At 47.2% G+C, this 21,665-nt stretch overlaps 1 protein-coding gene across 1 annotated transcript; it reads right to left on the bottom strand.

The window, feature by feature from the left end:
* Positions 1-3,433: 3,433 nt before the first annotated feature.
* On the bottom strand, positions 3,434-21,227 carry WNT2 (Wnt family member 2). Its single transcript, XM_068400849.1, has 5 exons — positions 21,103-21,227; positions 19,439-19,662; positions 15,645-15,922; positions 12,555-12,819; positions 3,434-3,663 (listed from the first exon to the last, which is right to left on the bottom strand). Exons 1-5 carry the CDS (start codon positions 21,180-21,182, stop codon positions 3,434-3,436), a joined length of 1,077 nt encoding a protein of 358 aa, XP_068256950.1. The 5' UTR covers positions 21,183-21,227.
* Positions 21,228-21,665: the final 438 nt, after the last annotated feature.

Raw genomic sequence — 21,665 nt, 5'->3', positions numbered from 1 at the left:
TTACGGAGGGATGGGAGGTCAGGGTGAGATGCACAAATTGAGTTTGGACAGTTTTGCAGGAAAAAAAAAAGCAGCAGCACAACAATCTCTCGAGCTACAATGCCCACATGCCCTAACATACACCACCATTCCTAAAAGTCATTCCCCATTTTCCATGCGGTAAAAGAAAATAACACTTTTTTCGTGAGATTTCTCCTAAAACAGCTAAACACGCTTTTTAGGGTAAAGTTTGTTAAAAAGCAAAATAGTGGGGAGGGAGCAATCCCAAAAAGCTTGGCAGGCTAACGGTGTTTCGGAGCGCTGCTAGATTCTGATTTCATGCAGCAAATTAAAGGGAACTCCCTCAAGAAAATTGGACTGCATATTTCAAAAAAAAAAAAAATCCTACAACCTTTTGCCTCAGCTAGCATTATTCTGACACTAAAGTGTCTCCCTAGGGACAGCTGTTTCCTCTTCATGACTAAATACATGAGTAAATTTATTCCACAGAACAAAATATAGGATTATTTCATTCGCCTTCCCTGGTTTCTGTTTCTTCTCCCCCACCCCCCACCCCTTTTTCTTTGTTTGATTAGATGAAGGTCGAGGAGGTGCCTTTCCTAGCAGTATTTACATCTCTGAGCATCTTTTCCCACTACGAAATAGCGACAGCTCCTGGGAGTGCTTTTGTCATGGAAGAGGCAGCAGAAATGCTTACAGCCGTAAGCAGCCTACCTTGAGCTTTTTTTTTTAAAAAAAAAAAAATCATAAATAGAGAAAAAAAAAGGTAATAAGATAATTGGCCAGCTCAGCGGTTGCACATTTGTTGCACTGCAAAATATTCTGTTTTTCCTATGGTGAAGCGAGTTTGGTGGAGCCATTGCACTGCAGCTTATTAATATGGCACTTGTGTGACATAAATACACACTGCAGCCTGCTGTGCGCACCTGTGTGGGCTCGCTGCTGACCGGGGCAGGGGAGCTGGTGACAAAGGACACCGAAAAGGCCAAGGTACTCAATGCCACCTTCTTCCTGGTCTTACTGGTAAGACCAGCCTTCAGGAACCACAGGCCACTGAGACCAGGGGAAAGTTTGGAGCGAGAAGATGTACCTTGGTGGAGAAGAAGGGCTTATTGGGGAATAAAAGTTCCACCTTTAATACAATGACCCAAAACATTTTACCTGGGACTGCAGGATTCAGGTGGGTTTGTTTTCTGGTGTATTGACCAAATGCTGGAGTTAAGAAGCGATCTGTTTCATTACCTTTTATTCAACTGCCTAGAACAAGTTCCCATGTAAGAATGAGGCTTCTTTTTTTCCAGAACATTGAAATATCTTCAGCTTTATTACAGGGGGAATTTGTTGACTACTCAAAGGGTCCCTGAATCTTTCAAAAAACCTGGCACAAAAAAAAAATAAATTATACTGCTTTTAAATTCTTTAAGTTTAAGGCTTAAAATGTGATACTGCTCAAGCTGGGAACTACATGTGGATTTAATTTCACAACAAAATCCTAATAAAAATTCTCCTCGGAACTCACTCTTAAATACAATCAGGTATGAAATTTTCCTTATCCAGCCCAGAGCCAGAATTGGCAGCAGTAAGGAGGCCACCAGTATAACCACTGAACTGAAGGTGTATATGTATGTAGGCACTGCACGTGTGCAATGCACACACTGTACACTAACCTGCTGACAGGGCTATTCCCACCCGCAGTTGGTTTATACCCAGAAGTGTGACTATTCTTACTTCTAGCTGTGATCATTACACTAATGCCATATACAACAACTGAAATGTTATCTTATTGTCCAAATAAATATCTTTCTGGATCCTCCTCATCTTTTAATGCCAGCTGTGCCTTCTGGAGATAACTTGCCCGTTTTGATGACACAAACTTTTTACAAAGCCTTTCAGATGTACATGGCCGCTCTCTCAAGATCATTGAATGCAAAACCCCATTGTTTTTAAATATTCTTAGAAAAAACCCCACATAACCAGAGTACTCACTTTCTTGCCACAGTATGTTACTTGTATATGACGTTTTCATGCACTGTTTGTACCCACTAGGGTTCCTCCATTCTTTTTCATACAGAAATTTCACCTGCATCTACAATACATTCTATCACCCATTCAACCTCCTTTCCCTACGTTATTTTTTCATTACCTTGCCTGTCTCTGCACTTCATGAGTGCTTTTCCAGAGCCTTATTAGACCTACCAGCACAGGACCCATCTTTCGTCTTGGCTCATTTGCTGATCTCTGCTCTGAGGAGAGGCAGCTGGTCCCTCTCTGACCCAGCTCCTCTCATGAGCCTGCACATCTTTCCAGCACTTTGTTGTTTTGTGCTGATCCCAGCCCAGCATATGGACCTGGCACAACCTGTACCTGCCTCCATCAAAGGCCAATGGACCCTTAATCATAGGCATAAGTTTTTGCAGAAAGTATTCAGAGAAAATCTCATTTGGAAGTCCCCAGCTAAATGGAAAGTATCATTCTGAACACATTTAATAGATTTATTAAATTTAAAAGAACACAGAAGTTGATAGATTCTTTAGAAACCTGGCCATTAATGAGACAAGGAATTACCTTCTCCATCAGCTTGCTGCAAACGTTTTTCTGCTTATTCAGTAAGTGAAAAATAGGAAACCTCATCCTTAGGTAGTTGAGTGTCCTATACCCAGCTCTCACTAGGCTTAATATTAATGACCTTTTAAAAGCTTTTAAGGCAAGTTTTCACAAATATATAACTAAGACATTTGCTTTGACTCTTTAACAGTTTATGAAAATGTTCTGGTTGAATAAATCTCCGGCAGTTTCCTTTGCTTTTCGCTGTGGGCCAATTTCTGCCCCACAGGAAGCCACAGTGTGCTAACGGTGGCCAGGGTGGCCTCAAGTGGCCACCTCACTGCAAACTCCAGTCCACTAGGGATGAACAAACACCCTCTGGTAAAGTCTTTCACCCAGCTTGGCCCCAGATTTTCTCTCATGAAGGAATCACCAACCGGTGCTCAAACTTCTGAGCACTTCATTATCCAGGGCACGACTGTGACTGGCATGAGATTCTCTGGAAGATGCTTGAGCAAGCTCAGCCCATGCAGTTGGTGGTGGTGGCCTTGTACGAAATGCCCCATCTTCACGTCTTGCTGTGCTCCTGACGGCAGGAATGAATTGCCACAAAGAGTCCGGAGGAGAGTTGCGCCTTGGTTGGAAGAGTCCCAGCAGAAGTACGTCCTTCCAGAGCTGCATCAGTTTATGCACAGACAACTCTGCAGCAACACTGTCATGCAGCAACAGGAAGTAAATGCTGCAGAGTTCGTATTAATTATTCAGCAGCTTCTGTGCAATGAAAGACAAAGGCAAAACTGGCGTAAAAGTAGAGAAGACCTTGGACACATTCCCTGCATGGGCCAGGAAGGGCAAAGGCTGTGGTCCTCAAGCATCAGCAGCCTGTGTATCATGTCCGGGAGATCCAGCCAGCGCTCTTCGGCGCTTTGCAGGTGTGAATATCTACCACTTCCAGGCAGTCCTGGCAGCGCACAGCACAACACCAGTGGAATTTGCACTCGCATTTTGTCATTCTGCTGACGCGGGAGGTGTCGTAGCCTCTCCCGCAGCACATCACTTCACAGCTGTCCATGCCGCGGGAGGTTTGGTTACAAACCCGCCCCGCTGTCCCGAGGGACCCTACAAAGGAAACGCAGTAAAGGTCAGGAGGTGGATTTCAAGGAAGGACAGAAAGCATATGAAAATAGGTACAGGAGACATCATTTACAATGTATTTGATCCTTCAACATCACATCACCCCCAGGATTCAATACCAAGCCAGAAAAATGCCTATAATAAGGTAAAATTGCTCTCAAATTCTCAAATTTTTCCTAGAAATCAGCTCTGGAGATGAGAAGGAGTAAAATGGACCAAATACTTCAAGGCTCTGCCTGATTCTGTTAGTAACATCATGCTTTCCTTCACCTTTCCATAGCACCTTTTTCCTCTCCAGTGAGCAGACCACCCTCCCTAAGGCAGCCCTGCAGCCCCCTCCTGCCCCTTGCGTCCAGTCCCCTGGGGCTGTGTGAAATGGGGCGCCCAGGAGGAGCACCCCGTGGTGCTCAGGAGCTCATGGGCTTTGCAGGGGAGCTCTGGGTGGGCAGGGAAGGGCTCGGAGAGAGGAGACTGCTAAATTTGGTGGCTGCAAGGGACACCATGGGCAGAGTAACTGTGCTGCCGGTGGTTAAAGTCTTCGCAGAAGCAACTCCAGAAGCACCCCAACCACTTGGCATTGCTGCTGTGTCCACCCACGGCCCCCGTGTCCAGCAGTTTCAGGTGGCAACTGAAGTGTGGCTGCTCTATGCACTTCTCATGTCTGTGGGGTAAGCACCAAGGGTTCTTCTCTTTCTTGATAGAAGAAGAAACTAAGCTATAGCCTGCTGTGGACAGACGGAGGGGTAGGAAACCGTACCACACCTCTTCATGTTCTTAAAACGTCTCTGGAGCGGCTGAAATGCCTCTGCCCATCTCCACGTGGCACAAAATGGCTCTTTAAGGCATGTCTTAGCCCAAACAGCTACTGTACCACATAGGAGCTGCTATTCATCTAACACAACCTTATCTTAGGATACACTTCAGGATCGATACCACAGCTGTTGACAGATTATTACCACCAATCGGCAAAGTTCATGAATACTCATTGCTTCACCTAGTTTCTTATGTATTGCTGTTATAAATCAGTTTCAGGTATATCCATGAGATGCACACTGTTCTGACATTTTCCCTACAGTCGATTACAGTTCCGTTCTTCTGTTCTTGGCCAAAATGGGATTCCCTAAATATTGACCGTGGTCATTACATTAACTGGAAACATTTTACAAAGGCTATTCACAGGTGTGCAAACATGAACAATTTACCTTCTTAAAGAAAAAAAAATACGTGCAGACATTAATTCAAATTTGCATGAGCTAGGATAGCAAACCAGTCTTAATTAATAAAACTTGGGGTGTATAATCTGTTATTATTAAAAACCTAAGTTGCATGAATTCTAATTTTCTTTTTTTCCCCCTTACGGTGCACTTATGGTTGTACATACTGCTGCGGTGGTATTGCAGCAGTTCACAACATACAAGTATTCATTGTTCCTCCGTCCCCTACAGACCCCGGCACCAGGGAGACTCACGTCTTTTCGGGCCTGGGCCCAGCTACTGAGGCAGCGAGGGGACTCAGGGACTTCAGCAAAGCCACCTTCTCAGGCTGCGGTTTCCCATGTGACCGACACATGATTTAGCCTCTTAGCCATGGCAAGGGAAATTTGGCTCTTTTTGCGTCTAACACTCAGGACAGGCTTCAACTGCTGCCCCAAATGAGTATTTCAGTCCCTAGAAGGCATCTCAGCCTTCTCCCCCATAGCCTATATTCCTGTATTTATTTAAATATTTAAATATTCATTGGGTAGAAATAAACACCTGGAAAGCTTCAATATCAAATCACTGGTCCAGGCCTGCTGTGCGCTGAGCAGAAGAAGGGTTGCATGGCCGCCTGCCCCCAGGCTCAGCAGGTGCCCACAGCCACCCCAGCTGCCCAACCCCGAGAGCCACTCACCGGCTGCTGCTGACGGCGGAGACACTGGCCCTGGCTCAGGGGTCCTGAGCTGCAACAGTGCTCCTGCGCCGGCCAAGCGGAGACCTGCTGAGCCACCCAAGAGGGAAAGGGCAGAGGGAGGAGAAGACACACTGAACAGAGCCAGAGATGGGCTCCTGCACCTGCAGCCTGATAAATCCCGGATCTCCTTGGAGTTCGAGCCTGCTCATGCTGCTGCCCACGGACCAGCACTCTGCGTAGCATCCTTGGGGAGGCAGTTGAACAGCACTTTAAGGTAAGTCTCTGCTATTTGGGGGAGCATCTCACGTTGATGTAAAAACCAGTGGCATGTTGCATCAGGCACGCCCTGCACCAGGGAACCAGCAGTAACTCCTGGTCTCCTGTCCCCACAGCCAGTGCTGGCACTGGGATCCCGTGCAGGGGCTCCCGGGGAGGATGAGGAGAGGTACCACCAGCAGTGACCCACATGGGCACAGACCACCCCTAGCAAGCCTTCTGCCACGTAGCTCTCCCTAACAAGGCCAGCTGCACCGGGCAACCTGCACGACAGGCAAAGCAGTGATGCCAAAAGGCCTTTCCCAGATCCTTTTTTCAGGAATCACCCCACACTGGGGGAAGAGAGACTTCCAGTGGCCCCCAGTGCCCCTGATGGAGGCAGGACTGAGAAGTCAGGAGGATGCATGATCTGCCTGTGGTCCTGTGGGAAGCCTGTGGCAGAAATCAAACCCAACCCTGCTTCCCAGCTACCACATTCTCCTCCATCCACGACACTGTGCAAACAGCTGCGACATCTGAACGTAAGTTCTGGTGCTTCTGTCAGCCCACAGCAACATCCATTGCATCCCAGACTGTGTAAAATACAACTGAATAACCACTTCTATAGGTGCTCGTCCTGCCCTCTGTGCTCAGACAAAAAGAAGGTACAAAGGCCAAGCTTGCGACTCGTACGGTTAACGTCCTGCATCAGGGATTTGGTGTGAATTCCTGCTTACCTCCCTGCACGGGACCCCCCTCACCTCCCTGGCTCTGCACGCTGCTTCACCCCACTGATGAGGCCCAGCCCCAAAGCCCCGGTGTGCCTGAGCTGCGTAACACAACACGCCTGGGACAGTAACCTCCGACAGCCGTGAGCTGGGTTAGATTTCAAAACGCTTGGTGTTTTGCTCTCTGCGTGTGCTTCATGTGAAACAAGCTGGACACTCGACAGCCTCCACTGCGGCACCATCGCACGGCAGCTGGCCAGGCATCACCCCTCCAGCTCAGCACGCCTCCCGCTTGGGAGCAGAGCCCTGGCTGCTGGGGCTGAAGGAAGACCCCACGTCCCCCTGTGCCTGGACGGAGCTGCCCCGGGAAGGTCTCACCACATTCCTCAGCTGAGGCAAAGGTCCGTTTCCAACTCCAAAGTTCTCATTGCCAGATGTTTGGGGAAATCGTGCAGCAGTGAAGGAGAACCTGAGCGGGATACGCCCGCTGGTTTCAACAGGAGTTTTGCCACTGACTTCAAAACCAAAATTACTTCAGCTGCTAACAGAGAGTCAGGAGCTGGTATCTTCCCATACTGCCCACAACACAGCATCAACATTTACTGTGCCACTAGGAGAGGAGACTAAATTATCCACAGGATGTGACAAAACAGAAAACAGGCTCACATAAAGGCTTCGTTTCTGAGCAAAACCAATGTTCTTTAAAAGTTCAAACAGCATCTTCAGCATCTCTGCGGCTTCTCTCGTGAGAAAGAAAATGAGCAACAACTGACAGCGAGCAGGCAGGCAAGTTACTGGGCTCCTTGGTGGGCACTCGTACCCGGGTGATGAGGACAGCAGAAGACACTAAACAAAACAAGGCAGAGTTTTCTGATCTTGGCCTGCTACCTGTAATGTACCTCCTCATCACTTATGAGGCAGGAGCATGTTCTAACTTGTAAAAAGTTTTCGTGCAACCTCTTTGTTTTTATTTCAAGTGTTGGAATTGCCATGCCGACACACAACATCATACCTGCCAAAACATCCACAGCTTTTAATGCTGCCAACTTTACGGCCTGTACATCAAACCCTTTCTTCTTGGTTTGCATAGTTGTTTTCTTAAGCAAACATATAGTAAGTTGAAAAATATTTTTTCCCATTCCTAAAGCACTAAAATGTATTTATTCCTTTATAACGTGAGATTTTTCCCTTCTATTTCTATTGATTAAAAATCTGGCTTCAAGCAATAAAGTTCATTATTTGACTTTCACCTAAAAAAAAAAAAGCAGTGAAATCCCCAACAACAATAAACTAGTTTCCACACAAGCATTAAAGTATCTCTGAAGCTACTTTTTAAATCAAGAAAGATTCACATGGAAGCTATGTACAACACCCCAGTACAGCAGGGCTGGAGGGAACAGGCAGCACACACCAGAGGCAGCCTTGTCTGGAGGGGCTGGGATTTCCCAGGCCAGCAACGAAGAGACAGCAACGTGCTGACAAAAACAGCTTATCCTGATTCTGTTCAGAGTAAACATGTGCCTCATTCTAATTTCCATAGCCACTGACAGCTGTCATAACCTCTCAGCTCCCAGAGGCTCTTGGGGCGATTGCGCTGCTCCCTCACCGGACGGTGCTTGGAGGAGAGCTGCCCTGATGGAAGTCATCGCAAGCTCCACCGTCAGCTTGCACGGGGCTGGGACTGCACCCAACATGTTTGCAATGCGTAAACTGGGAGATACGGGCCAAGAAGTCGCACAGGGACTGACTGTATGCGGCTAACCTCAGTGAGTTTTTGACATAGACCAGGATTGGTTTCCCTCCATGGGTTACATACCTCAAGTACTAACACATCTTGCTCAGCACCAATACTTTGTAGGCTATACTTTAGTTTCACATTTTTCTTTCACTCTGGACTTGGCCTCATTCATCTCAATGGCTTCATCAGCGAACGGCTTACGTGGGGCGGTAAGGGAAATAACACGAAAATAATCCTGTGAAGGACCTGAAGCAGATCATGCTGAGCATGCGGTTTGCCACCCAACGCGCAGCTCCATGGGGCTCCCATAGCACTGCACATGCATCTCCACAGTGCTTTCCAGCGGGACACCAGGTGTGGAGGGTCCTCAGACACAGTCACAGCACCCCATCTGCCTGTTGGAGACACAGGAGATGGCCACCACAGTCCAGGTATGCAACCCACAACCTACACGCAGGCAGAGGCAGCAATGCTTTGACAGCACCCAAACTGGGACCACGTGAGTATCAGAAGAAACCTACGGCTGACTTGAAGCACACGGCATAGGGGTTTGCAGCAGGTCCTGAGGGACTGCTACATCAGCCTGAGACCATCTGCACGTAGACGCGACCTGCCTCTTTGCCGCACCACCAGCTTCACGCAGCTGAAGCCTTGTTGCTCCAGACCAGTTGCAAACAGTCAACATGTGGTCACCAACGCCATGCTGCCGCTTGCCCATCACCTCCACCTTGGTGTCCACGCTTGGGGATACAACCTCTCCGCTCCATATGCACCACCTCCACGTGCATAGCTGAGCCTCAGCTTGCTCTACACACTTTGGTGAGGGTTTCTCTGCAGGAAGAGGCTTCACTCAAACACTGCATAAGTTTTTTAGTTGCTCTGTACCAATTAATTTTTAATAAACCTGTCGTAACATGGGATTTTGTGCAGTAAGGCATGACACGGCTTTCATAGTCTCTATGAACAACAGCCTGTAACAAAGGCTCATCCAGCAAGCTGGTGGTGCCCACGCCACGGCTGCTCAAACATTTAATTCTAAAGCAGTCTCTGCTTGTCCACCGGTACGTTCAAAATCTGATAAACTTTCAACAGCTTTCAATCAACCTCACTTGCATGGATGGTCAAACACCAATCTTCTAAAACTTAAAATGTGTCTAACAGAAGCTTATGAGCAGATGAGCAAGAAGTTTTTTTAGAGCATTTCAGAGGTGATGGTACGCATCCAGGGTAAGATAGTACGTGCGACAGCGGGACTGCCACGTGTGCGGTCATCACTTTAGTCCCCTTTACAGCTTTATCATTTCTAACAGCTCTCCCTCTGTGTAGCCCTGGGTATGCCTGTATTGGTTTTGGGAGCTGGAAATTTATGGTAATATAAGGGAAGACCAGGCAAAGTGTGGCAAAATTTATAAGTTCATGACAAGATTTTCAAAAGCCCTCTGGGATGTCCTACCTCTGTTTCCATCAAATTATGAGTACAAAATTGTGAGTAAAAATTATTTCAGCATCCATGTGAGCAGAGTTAAGTGAATTCTGGACACTTCTGAACATCTTCCTTTGGCCCTTTTCTAAAAGTTGTGAAATCTTAATGCTAGACAAGAGTTGGTCGGGTTATTATGTTCTCTTGCTATTGAGTTGCTATTAGCGATTTCCACATATTATAACTCTCCCGAAAGCAATGACTCCTCTTTTCCTTCTAGGAAAAGAAATAACAATACCACATTTTTCACGTTGTAGGGGTGATCCATGTATGTATGTCCAGCTGCCTCCTCCAGACAGGCTGCCAGAGCCAGTGGGGTGTATTCAGCTCCAGCACCCGCTGGCGGCTGCCCGTTGCCGGAGAGAAGAGCCAGCGCCAAAAGCTCCAGAGGCAGAAGATGAGATATGTGTTTTTTGGACAGGCCGCTGATGATGCAAGCCCTGAACACCTTTAATTTACTGCTTCATGTGTGTTAGCACACCCACGCCACAGAGGACGCTGGGTTGGTCATTTTACAGTTTGTGAAGCTGTCTCCTGGTCAAGTCATGACGCTTCATAAGATTTGCTCTGGGAACCCTTCATTCAGTCCCAATACTAACCAATCTCCCGATACACTGCTTTTTTTCCCCCAGAAGCACTAAATTTCTTGAATTCCCCGGAGAACGAAAGGCAGGACTGTACTCAAGGACGTACTAAAGCGCTGTGGTATTAGATTTAGCTGACGCTGAGATGCTCCCCACCTATTTCCAAACTCAGACTTCCACAATCTCATTTCATTTCCAGTCATTTCACAGGGCTGACACCCTGGAGCGCTCAACGGGGCAAACCAAAGGTAATAAAGACAAAATGCTGCTCAGCTGCCGAAATGATCCCTCTCAAAGCCAGATCAGTTTTTGTTCATCTGACTCTCTTTGCTCCACGCGAGCAGCAGGGCGTCCCGCATCCCGTTAAAGGTTTACTGCAGCTTGCCAGAAAACGTGCTCTTCCAAACAGCCACATTCTCTGAATTCTGGGCAGCAAAGAAACACTGCCTCATCCACAGCCTGATCTTGAGCTGAGCCAAAGCACATGTCAGGCTCTGCCATCTCTGGGCAGCCTTGACAGAATCAGGCAAGCGTGTGTAATACGCTGCAGTGAAAATGCCCACTCTCCTCCACCATAACACAACTAAGATGTTAGGCTTAGTACAAAGAGATTATTAAATAGCTTTTTGACATAGAAGTGAGTCGTGTATGGGCTCTCCTTTTTAGGGGAAAGAAATCATGGGTTTTAGAAAGAATGAGGCAACTTCAGGAAATAAAGTTGTGAATAAATCCCAGCCTGCAAAGTTAGTCTCTGCACAATGCCACAATATGCCCATTTATTCACTTGGATTGAAGTATTAGACTTTACAGTATCGGTCACTATTCAAGGAACAACATGTGCTTGTGTATGTAATAAGCATCACCTGCAAAAGCTATAAATAACATTTAAAATTACCTTGACGACTCAACTAACCAGAAACATTGTACAACATAAGCGTACTGGATGAAATTCTGGGTTCACTGAAGTCAATAGTACATGACCAGGATTTCACATATTGTTCTTATTTAAGAACAGTTGTTTTGCAATGCTTATTCCAAGTAAACTTGGATTGTAAATACGCAGTGGGGCCAAAAAGCGTTGAGCTGCTTTGCTATCCAGATACTTACAGATATGTCACACCGGGTGCGCTCTGGTACGTTATACAACCTATTAATTAGTTCCACAACATCCTCCATACATTGCTCAGTCTGGCTCTCTTTTCCAAATTTCTGGTTTTCTAGTTGCTAGTTTTTAATTGCCACATCAGGAAATACTACAGACAGGTCAAGAACTGTTAACAGGATTCCTGGTGCTTGGCAGTGCCTTGAATCCTGTAACACTGTTAAGCATGTCTCTATTGAGATCTCTGAAAGCAGAACAATTCAGTGTTAATAGCAGCCCTGAAACTTTACCTCTTCCCACTGGGGCTGGCACAACTCCTCAGAAAATATGATGGTTATCACGGACGGAGCCAACACTGTCTCGTAAAGAATAAATAGCTGTGTCACTCGATGCAGTCTGCTGTGCCCCACCAACCTCTATTCTTTCATCCACCTGCACATCCCCCAGCTGCCTTGCACCACATTACCAACAGCTGCATTGACTGGTGCAAGCACGGTTTGCACCAAGCTGCTGTACCTCCTACATTACCAGTGGGGAAAGGTGTGTCTACAACTAGGGGGTCCACAGTGAGCTGCAGGGAATGTGCAGATAAAGGAGGACACTGGTCTCTTGGGAGTCTGCAGCAGTAGCATAACAAAATGGAAAAGAAGCAATGAGACAGGAGGTGGTATCATAGGGACACCACAGGACTTGGGGCTGCTGTAGTTTCATCTGGCAGCTCTGGAGTGAGCTGTGTGATACAAGCATGTGTGTGGCTGTGTATGGTATGGACCTGCCTCCAGAGCATAACTCAAACTTGTCCTCAAAGCAGATTTTGCCTTGCAGCATCTCCAGGGCTCCATAGCAGCTGGAAGAAACTGCTGAATTATTAGAACAACTGACTGTCGTACATCTACAGACATTGAGAAGCTATTGTTCATGTATAGAGCTGTCCTTCCAAAACATCTTCCTGCCTGCTTCCTGCTGGTTACGTGCATGGATTTATATATATATATATATATACACACACACACACACACTCAATAATAATGATTATTTTTGACCTTCAAAGTACAAATGTCTGAAATAAAACCATTCATATGTAATGACAGAGGCTTACCTACATCCCTGTCCCTGATACAGTAGTCTGGAGAGCTTTCAAAGTATACCAGGTCATTCTTAGTTGGCTTCTTAAATCTCTTATTAGCCACAGTGAAACCCGTGCCATCTTGATTCATGACCACCTGAATCGCTCCATTGTATTTCTTCCACAGGTAATCTCCTGTTTTCCTGAAGTCTGCCATGGCCAGCCAGCAGGTCCTTAGAGTGCACGATCCACTCACACCGTGACATTTGCACTCCTGTTTCAAAAACCTCTTCACGGCCTGTTTAGAAACACAGTAAAATACACACAGGTAAAACAAACCGTAATTTATGCTTCTCAGCCCTCTTCCATTCACCCTGTAATGCCAGGCTTGCAATGGGTCTCCAACTCACGGTCTGTAGTGACACCCACTGGTAGCATCAAGTCATCCCCACACAGCTGGTCTGCTCTGGTTGCTTGACTCAACCGTACACACAATCCTCCGGTTGGTGGGCTTACCTTCCCAGCTCTCGCCAGTCATCCCAAGGATTGAGATGGTCCATACCGCTAGAATGCAGACTGGACAGGAGGAAACGAGCTGAGAAATGGACAGAATCACTCAGCTCCTCAGTAGGTGAAGGTACCCCCTTTCCCCATCGTTCCAGCTGACACATCGCCATGCTGACCCTCTCTAGCTCGCCTTCATGAATTTGCCCTTTGCTCTGAATAGTGTTTCAAATATTGCCTAGAAATTCACAGGCATTCCACAGTCAAATGCTTTTGCAGGGACCGTGCAAAGCATCGTACCTTGGCTAGGCATCAGATCTATGCAAAATTTTAAAGTGCGGTATTTTTAAAATGCTTATAAACCTTTTAACAATTAACATTTTAGAATAAGACCTTCATTAGCTTGCACTGGAGAGATCACCTTCAACAATAATTTAATGTCTGGATAGTATTAAAGCCATGTCAGCTTCATCTCAGACATTTAAGCTCTTTGTATGATGTTGGAGAACAACAGATGGGTTCATCTACAATAAATAATCCATTCTAATTCTGAAGATATGGATATTTGATCTATAAATATGATGCCTTAAGGGTTCATGAAATATGAACATTTTAGAGTTTGTGCAAGAGGAACAGCATCATGGGAGGAAGGTAAGAGAGAGGAAAGCTCCATGACTACAAGTGAGACTGATGCACAGCGGGGCAGCATTTTTCAGTCAAGCACTTAGTAATAAAGCGAGAATGTGTTATAAAACCAAAGTACTTTTAACTTTCTTTCCAACTTCTAAACGATATGACTACTTCAAAAAAGTCACTGACATTCCCACAGCCCCAATTCATTGCCAATGGTACTATCACAAAAGTGGGATTTAAGCAGATGCTTGGTTTTAATTATCTGAGTAGAAATCAGTTTAACTAAGTCTACATTTAAAACAACTTGTTGGAACAGTGGAAGAAGCACATAGGAATGCAGGATTTCTTTTTGTCAGTGATGTTCCTACACTGATACACAGCATATTATTTTGTATGATTCATATGGGAATATTATAAATATTTATTCTATGTATTTTGAATTAGTAAAATCTGAATAGTCTAGTTTTAAAAGAAACCTATCAACACCCCTTTTGGGGTGAGAAAAGCCAAGGGCACAACAGGTCTTACCCAGATCCGAATGCCAGGCTGGTGGGTGGGCTGAGGCAGTGAGATCCCTGCAAAGCTAAGCCTACACTATTGTGCTGTGGGTACAAAACAGCTTCCCTTTCTATAAAGCAGGTCCTAGAGCATATGAGAATGTGTTGGTTATTTTTAATCAAATATATTTATTAAAGCCTTTTGATCTTTTTCTAAAAAACTTACTTGCTTACCAATACTGTCTGATTATTTGGCATATGTATTTCTTTAAACTTACTAAGATACTCAACTATTACAGAAAGTATCTCCCAGCAGGGAGCTAATTCACCCCTATAAAGTCTTTGCTTGTGTTGTAGACTGCAGTCCCTTTTGGACAGTGACATAAATACAGCCATAGTATTGCATATGCATATCACTCATCTGAATAGCCTCATCTGTCTATATTACACATTAATTACACCTGCTGGTAAAAAACAGGTGGAGGAAAGATGTTGAAGGAGAAATATTTATCAGGAGAATCATCTACTTGCAGAACAATTCATTAAAATTGGATCTTTTCTTCTAATAAGGGCTAGTTAATATAGAACAATTTTACATTTTATAAAGGGAAATTTTTAATACAAAAAGATGAGAATATGAACAATTTACTTCCTACTGAATGTACATTAAGGAAAACCAAAGACAACAAACAAGGAATGTCTAAGATTCATTTTAGAAATGCTTGATCTAGCACTATAAAATATTTTCCATATTGTGTCAGATGTTTTGCATGCATCAAATTTTGAATATGTTTTGAATAACGAAACAGCCTGCAACTACTCCTACCCACCTACAATAAAAAAGTAAAGACTCTTCTCGTTGAAATTCAAGAATGGTATTTTCATACAATGTTTAGAGGAGTTTGTTTAGAGCAGGTCACGCCCCAAGGCCAATGCCTTTTGGAGGGACACATATTTTGGATTTATTTTCTTAAAAAGTGAAGTAATTGTATTTTATCTCTGCTCTTTTTGTGTTTAGGTTTGCCACAGACATACAGGAATGGACAGTATGTTTTTTTTCCTCCAATGCTATTTTGAATTTGCTCTTTAATAGTCAATCCTGTTCTTCAGTGTGGTCTTCAGCCTCCCTTAGGAATTTCTGTTCTTTATTAATCGAAAGTAAAACTTCTCCATATTTAAGGATTAGGCTCAAAACAAAACCTCCGTCCAAACTGATCCTGCAACTTCTTGGGCTCCTGCTTAACTTCCCGCACAAGGAGCCACTGAACTGACTCAGATGGGAGCACTATCAAGCAGTTGCACTCAATCTGTTTGGAGATCTCTGCCATGCTGAACCTCCAAAGGAGACAGAAATAGCACCTCAGGCTCCTACTCATCCCATACTTCTTCCTAACTGCTGAGACCAGTCAGCAAGGGCCAACTGTTACCTGCCCCAGACCCATGAGAGCTTACCAAGACCAGCTCCAGGCATCTGGGCTTGGACACCCACCTTCCTTCCAGCTCTGTTGTTGTGAATGTTCATCAGCGCTCTTGCATCTTTTCCTTTCCGTTCTTTGGCATCCACGAAGGCTCTGGCAAATTTAATGCCGTAGTCAATGTTATCGCTGCAGCCACCCCAGTCAAAATGGCCCTTGCTGTCCTTGGCAGAGCCTTTCTTCTTGGGATCGCAGGAGCAGGATTTCAGCTCCCCTTGGCTACATGCCCTGGTGATGGCAAAAACAACTCCAGCGGAGGAGATGGCATGTACAAAAGCAGATTCCCGACTACCTGAAAAAAAAAAAAAGTCGCTTTAAAAATCATTATAGTAGTTAGTTTGAGTGGCTATCCTAACTCCAGACAGTTAGCCTGGACTTTTTTGCTGAGCAAAAGATAAAAACTGGGCTGAAATCACACAAATACACACTCCCTGGAGTCAGAATTAGTCATGGCTTAAACTTGGACCCCTCCCTGGTAAAAGCTCATCAATACAGTGTTAGAGTTGGAAAACATTAAACGTTTGCTTCTGATATTGATTAATATATGTTCATGGATCAGTTGTTCTGTAGATATGTGAATATGACAGCTGGAATTTCTATCATGTTTCATCGATTTATAAAAATATATGAAGTGCTATTTCAGAGATAGGCTTAAGTAATTATTAAATAGGGACATTGCAACAACATGTACATTGCAAAATACTGCAAGTAACTCTTGAAACTAGCTTTTCCTCTTCCAAAGCACTCAGAATAGACTTTCCTGCTTAAAAATCTTGGGTGTTATTTTCTGAAAATAAGCTAAATTTAGGTTTTCTGCCTAGAACCAAGCCCGGTAACCGTAATTCACACAAACAAGTTCCATGAAATCAATGGCACTGCTTGTGTCACGCTGGAGACAGGATTTGGCCTGGCAGCTGTGACTTTTACATGCCAGCTGTGCAGGCAGTTTTCCCTTCTCTTAACGAAGGTACTTTATTACACCAAAGATTATCTGCATTTGTAGGCTATGCCTGCTCCTAGGCTATTGGGTGCACACTTCAATGCAGTAACTGCTTCAGTTTATTTTAAGACGTAGTAATTTACAATACAGAGCTATGTTATATTGGCACAATTCTATTTATGGTAATGGGATATTTTCATACTTTAAAAGTTTTTTAGCATGGCAAGAGTGAGAAGTAGATTTTTGTGCAGTATCTAAGGCCACTAGCAGTGAGAAAGACCTGTTTGGAGAACTTGTAAACCTTAAGTAACGTTAGCACAGCAAAGCAGGACCCTAAAGAGAGAATGTTATCTCCAGTTTTATTGTAGGGGCAGCATATAACACCCTATAACTTATTATTTAGTATTTCTATCCCAGTAGCATGTAGATGTTTCAAATAGGAATGAGCCCTAGACTTCTGTGCGCTGCACAAACCTTTGGCAAATGGCAAATAAAAGGTCGCAAAAGGACTGGCCAAACCCTGCCTTCCCTACGCTGCCTTCAAAATCAGGCAGGAGATGTCATGTTACAAATCATGCTCTTCTGAAGACTTATTTCTGAGAAAACATATTCAGAAACAGCAAACCTTTTTAAAGTTTCAATTAAAAAGAAACACTTGATGTCGTTGGAAGAGAAGTGTTTCATTTGAGTTTATTAAACTAAAAAAAACCTATTTCATTTCAAATTAGAGTGATATCAAGCTACATTTCCCATGGCAATCACTGCCTGATGAGGCTCAGCACAGAGCTCAGAAGCCTGATGCCTTAATCCTCTCCCATGAGCCAACAGTGAAAACTTCACTTTTGGAACAACTGCATTTTTACTTTTTTTAGTGAAATAGCCTCATCAGATTTAGGCCGTGTTCTGCTAGACATGTTTTCCTGAATGTCAGACAAACCTCACTGAAAACTTCAGCTGATGAGTGATGTTACTGGTTACTCACAAATAATTGCTAAGGGAACATGAAGCCATTTGCGGGAACCAACCGCTTACCAGCAGCAGAGCCTGGCACTGAGCGATGCTCCGTGGGTGATATCCCACTGCTTGGGTCAGCGTGCCCAGTCTCACCTAACCTCCTCCCCAGCCCCACCACTGGGGCAATGGCCCTGCGGTACTCTCCTCCTCCTCTCCTTGCAGGTGCCATGCTGCTCACAGCCTGGAGAGGCTGTCTCAGACGGTACTGGGGACATCCCAGGGACACAAGTGCCAGGGCAGGGTCAGCCCCACCAGCTATGCACCACGGCGGTGCGCCCAGGTGTGGCGTTTGGTGAAAAGAGCTGCAGTTTAGAAGACTCTCAGCACGTTTATCACTTGGATAGGGACATCCTGGCACGGTAACAGACCTCAGCCCTTTCTTTGAGCCAAAAGGACCATGTGAGCTGTCTGAAGACTAACTAGATGCCTTAGTCCAACATTTAGATGGCAACAACACCCTGCTTAACCATCCTCCCTCGGGGTGGGAAGCACGTTGCAGTCCTCAGCTGCTCAGGCTCTGCACAAGCCTGGCTCACCCGTCAGATGTGTCCCCGCTTATCTCTCTCACAGACCCTGATCTGAGGGACCGGCTGTCACACACCCCACAGAGGGCTAAGGGCCGGGAGGGCAGCGCTGCGCCAGCACAGGCGCAGACCCCACACCCTGCAGGTAGCACGGCCGTGACAGGACTGTACCCTGCCTCTGCACTTCCCCAGGGAAATGCTCCAGCAGGAACCAGCCTGCAAAAGGGGTTGTCGTCTGCCACCCCAGCATGCTGGTTTCCAGTTCGGACGTGGGCTGCCCCATTCAACCCCCCCAGGGTACTGGTCTCCCTAGATAGGATGGGCTGTGCTGGAGAGCCCTCTGCCCAACTGCTGCATTCTAGCACCTCAGTTTCTCTGTAGCCCTTATTTTGTGGTTTTGGGGTCCATCATGCACCAAAAAACGAAGAAGCTGGGAACTGCAGGGCCAGACCCTAATACACCAAACCCCCTTTCCAAATCTTGTCCATGTCTTTCTGCTCTGATACAGGTTTTTTTAAGCAAAACAGCACTCCTCGTTACCGTATCTGCTGTTCTACTGACTGTGAGACAGGTTGGAAAAGACCTTTAAGATCACCAAGTCCAACCATTAACCTAGCACTGCCAAGTCCACCACTACACCATATCACTAAGCACCCCATCGACACGTCTTTTAAATACCTCCAGGGATGGTGACTCCACCACTTCCCTGGGCAGCCTGTTCCAATGTTTGATAACCTCTTAGTGAAGAATTTTTTCCTTATATCCACATCTAAACCTGCCCTGGCACAACTTGAGGCCGTTTCCTCTCATCCTGTCATTTGTTACCTGGGAGATGAGACCAACACCTGCCTCTCTACAACCTCCTTTCAGGTAGTTGTAGAGAGTGATAAGGTCTCCCCTGAGCCTCCTTTTTCTCTAAACAACCCCAGTTCCCTCAGCCGCTCCTCATCAGACTTGTGCTCCAGACCCTTCACCAGCTTCGTTGCCCTTCTTTGGACTCGAAATTTTGCATTTCCCCTTCCCTTCCTCCTGAAACGTAAAACGAAGCTCCACCGTCGCCAGGATCAAGGGTACCGGGAGCAGGGCCACCGCCCGCCGTTGCTCTCCCGGTGTCACCGACCGCCGCGCGGGAGGCCCGGCGGGGGCAGCCCTAGCGCCGACCGTCCCTAAAGCCCCTTTAACCCTTACCCCGACCCCCAAAACCCTTTCCACCCCTGCCCCAAGGCGCCTGGAGCTGCGCCGGGGCGCGGTGCCTCCGCACCCCGCTGCGCACCCCGCCCGAGAGCGCGGGAAGGCCCCGCCCCGCCCCGCGCCGCCCCGCGGGACTCACTGCGCAGCAGGACGCGGCCGAGCAGGCGCTGCCCCCGCTCCAGGGCGTTGCAGTCCCAGCGGTGCCGGCGGAACTGGTGCTGGCACTCGGCCGTCCAGGCGGCCACGCCGCGGCCGATGGAGAGCATGGCCTCGGGGTGCCGCCGGCACAGCTGCCGCTGCCGGCTCACCAGGCCCGGCACGTTGTCGCACATCACCCGCGACGAGCCCACGGCCCCCATGTACCTGCGGAAGGGAAGGGGTAGGGCAGCGCCGGGGGGGGGGGGGGGGGGGGGGGCCGCGGCGACCCCCGGGCACCGGCTCCGGGCGAAGGGGGGTCCTCAGCACCCCAGCCTTCCTCCGGCGGATCCGGAGCTGCAGCTGCCTCTGCCTTTGTGGTGGAAATCCTTTAAAATGAGTGTCCGCTGCTGTGTTTTTTTAATAACGCGAAGCACTTAGGAGAACCCCAAACCCCGCTATTAGAGCTCCGTGCAGTACGTTAAAAAAAAAACAAACCCTTGACAAAAATTAAATTACATCATCATCTATGTCCAGATGGTCTCTATTAGTCCTGAAATGTTTCGAAAGGTAACTTTTATAAAACCCAAACTACTATAGGTGTCTTTTGAAGGGATCAAACAGATGAAAATGTCCTTTTCTTGTATTTTCATTACTTTATACGATCGTAAAATCGTTAAAGCCGTAACTTCCAAAAAAAAAAAGAAAAAAAATAAGTGGCAGTTAAAAGACACCATGACAAAAAGCCAACGCAATAAATAACGGCTATGGACACAGACAGTAATTTTATTGAAATATGCTCAGTCCGATAAATCAAGCTTTGATCCGGTGTCAGCCAGCGCCAAGGTTAAATGTGTTCCCCAGGTTTAAAATAAGATGTTTAACTCCTCTTCTACACCAAGACTTTTCAGTCTGGGCTTGGTTGGGGTCCCCGGTTTGAGGGGCCGGTTTCTGTTTCCATGCTGACCCGTTACACGGACCCGTGTTTCGCAGCTCGCTTGGCCGCCCCGCAACGAGATCAAACACCGTTTGCAGCGGGGTCCCGCGCTGCCCGCAGGGCTCCCGGGCCTTTGCACTTGCGCTTCGCAGTTCAGCGAGGAGAAACTTTGAAGGAGGGAGGGGACGGGGAGGGCGAGGAAGAAGCGGGGGGAAAAAATTAATAATAAAAAATCTCCCTGCTGTAGCCAATTCCCCGAGCCGCCGGGGTGCGGAGGGCTGGCTGCCAGCAGCGGCGCTTCATCCGCGCACCTCGGGCGTGTTCCCCGCACGCTGCCCTCCTTCCTCTCCCTCCGGCGGCTCCGGGGCAGCGCGGCCCGGTCTGGCCCCGCCGCTGCTCGCCCCGGGCTGGGCAGGGCACCCCGGGCCGGGCAGGGTTCCCCGGCGCCGCTCAGCCCTGCCGAAAGCCCCGCTCAGCTGCCGTGTGCTGAAGCGAAGGGGGAGGCCCGGGAGCAGGGACGGGGTGTGGAAGGAGATGCCGAGACCGTCTAATCCCGCTTGCTTTAAGGCCGGGCTTTCTGGATCGGGGCAGCTGGCAGCCGCGAGCTCCGCTTGCACGAGTTTGCGAGGGAGAGGCCTCCACCCCCACCCCCCCCCCTCTTCCAATTTACAATTAATCCGACCCCACCTTCCCCAAGAGCAAATAAAAATTCCTGGAATTGCACAACTTACCACCATGAGGAGGTGACTGGTGGGGTCGCCCAGACTAAGACCAGGGGAAGAGACCACCAGATCCCAGACAGAAAGTTCATGTTAGAAACGCTTCGGTCCACATCAGGTCAGTCGCGGGGGGCAGAAGAAATCCCATGGAGCAAAAACGACCGGCAGGAGCAAACGCACCTTGAGGGCTTCTTTCTTTCGTGGGTCAAGCTCCTCCGCATCCCCACGTAGGGCCGCAGGGTCTATTGATGCCCTGCCGGGGTACGGGGGATGCCGATCGGTGCATCGCTCCGGCTTGCTCTCGATTCGCCCCGCGCCAAATCCTTCAGGACAAGGAGCTTAGTCCCGCTCCCATCCGTCATCTTTGCCCTGATCCAGCTCTTCCCTGCAGTCACAGCAAAGCTGAGGGGCTGGTGTGGGCTGCGCACGGACTGGGTGGGTTCTGCTTTGGGTTGTTGGTTTGTTTTTTTTTTTTTTCCTCTGAAACTCTGATGGATGAAATGATGTCAAGAGACACTGGGGGAAGAGGAGGAGGTAACACCTCCGATTAGGCAAGGAATCCCGAGGAGCCAGTC

The sequence above is a fragment of the Nyctibius grandis genome, chromosome 5 (assembly GCF_013368605.1).
Source record: "Nyctibius grandis isolate bNycGra1 chromosome 5, bNycGra1.pri, whole genome shotgun sequence".
Lineage (NCBI taxonomy): Eukaryota > Metazoa > Chordata > Aves > Nyctibiiformes > Nyctibiidae > Nyctibius > Nyctibius grandis.
This window is presented reverse-complemented; position numbering and strand designations above follow the sequence as displayed.

Excerpts from the sequence above, each read along its gene's own strand:
- WNT2 (XM_068400849.1), bottom strand. The coding sequence starts at position 21,182 with ATGAACTTTCTGTCTGGGATCTGGTGGTCTCTTCCCCTGGTCTTAGTC. Across the intron at positions 15,923-19,438 it reads CGGCCGCGTCCTGCTGCGCA|GTAGTCGGGAATCTGCTTTT; the intron begins GTGAGTCCCGCG and ends TTTTTTTTTCAG. Across the intron at positions 12,820-15,644 it reads ACAACAGAGCTGGAAGGAAG|GCCGTGAAGAGGTTTTTGAA; the intron begins GTGGGTGTCCAA and ends GTTTCTAAACAG.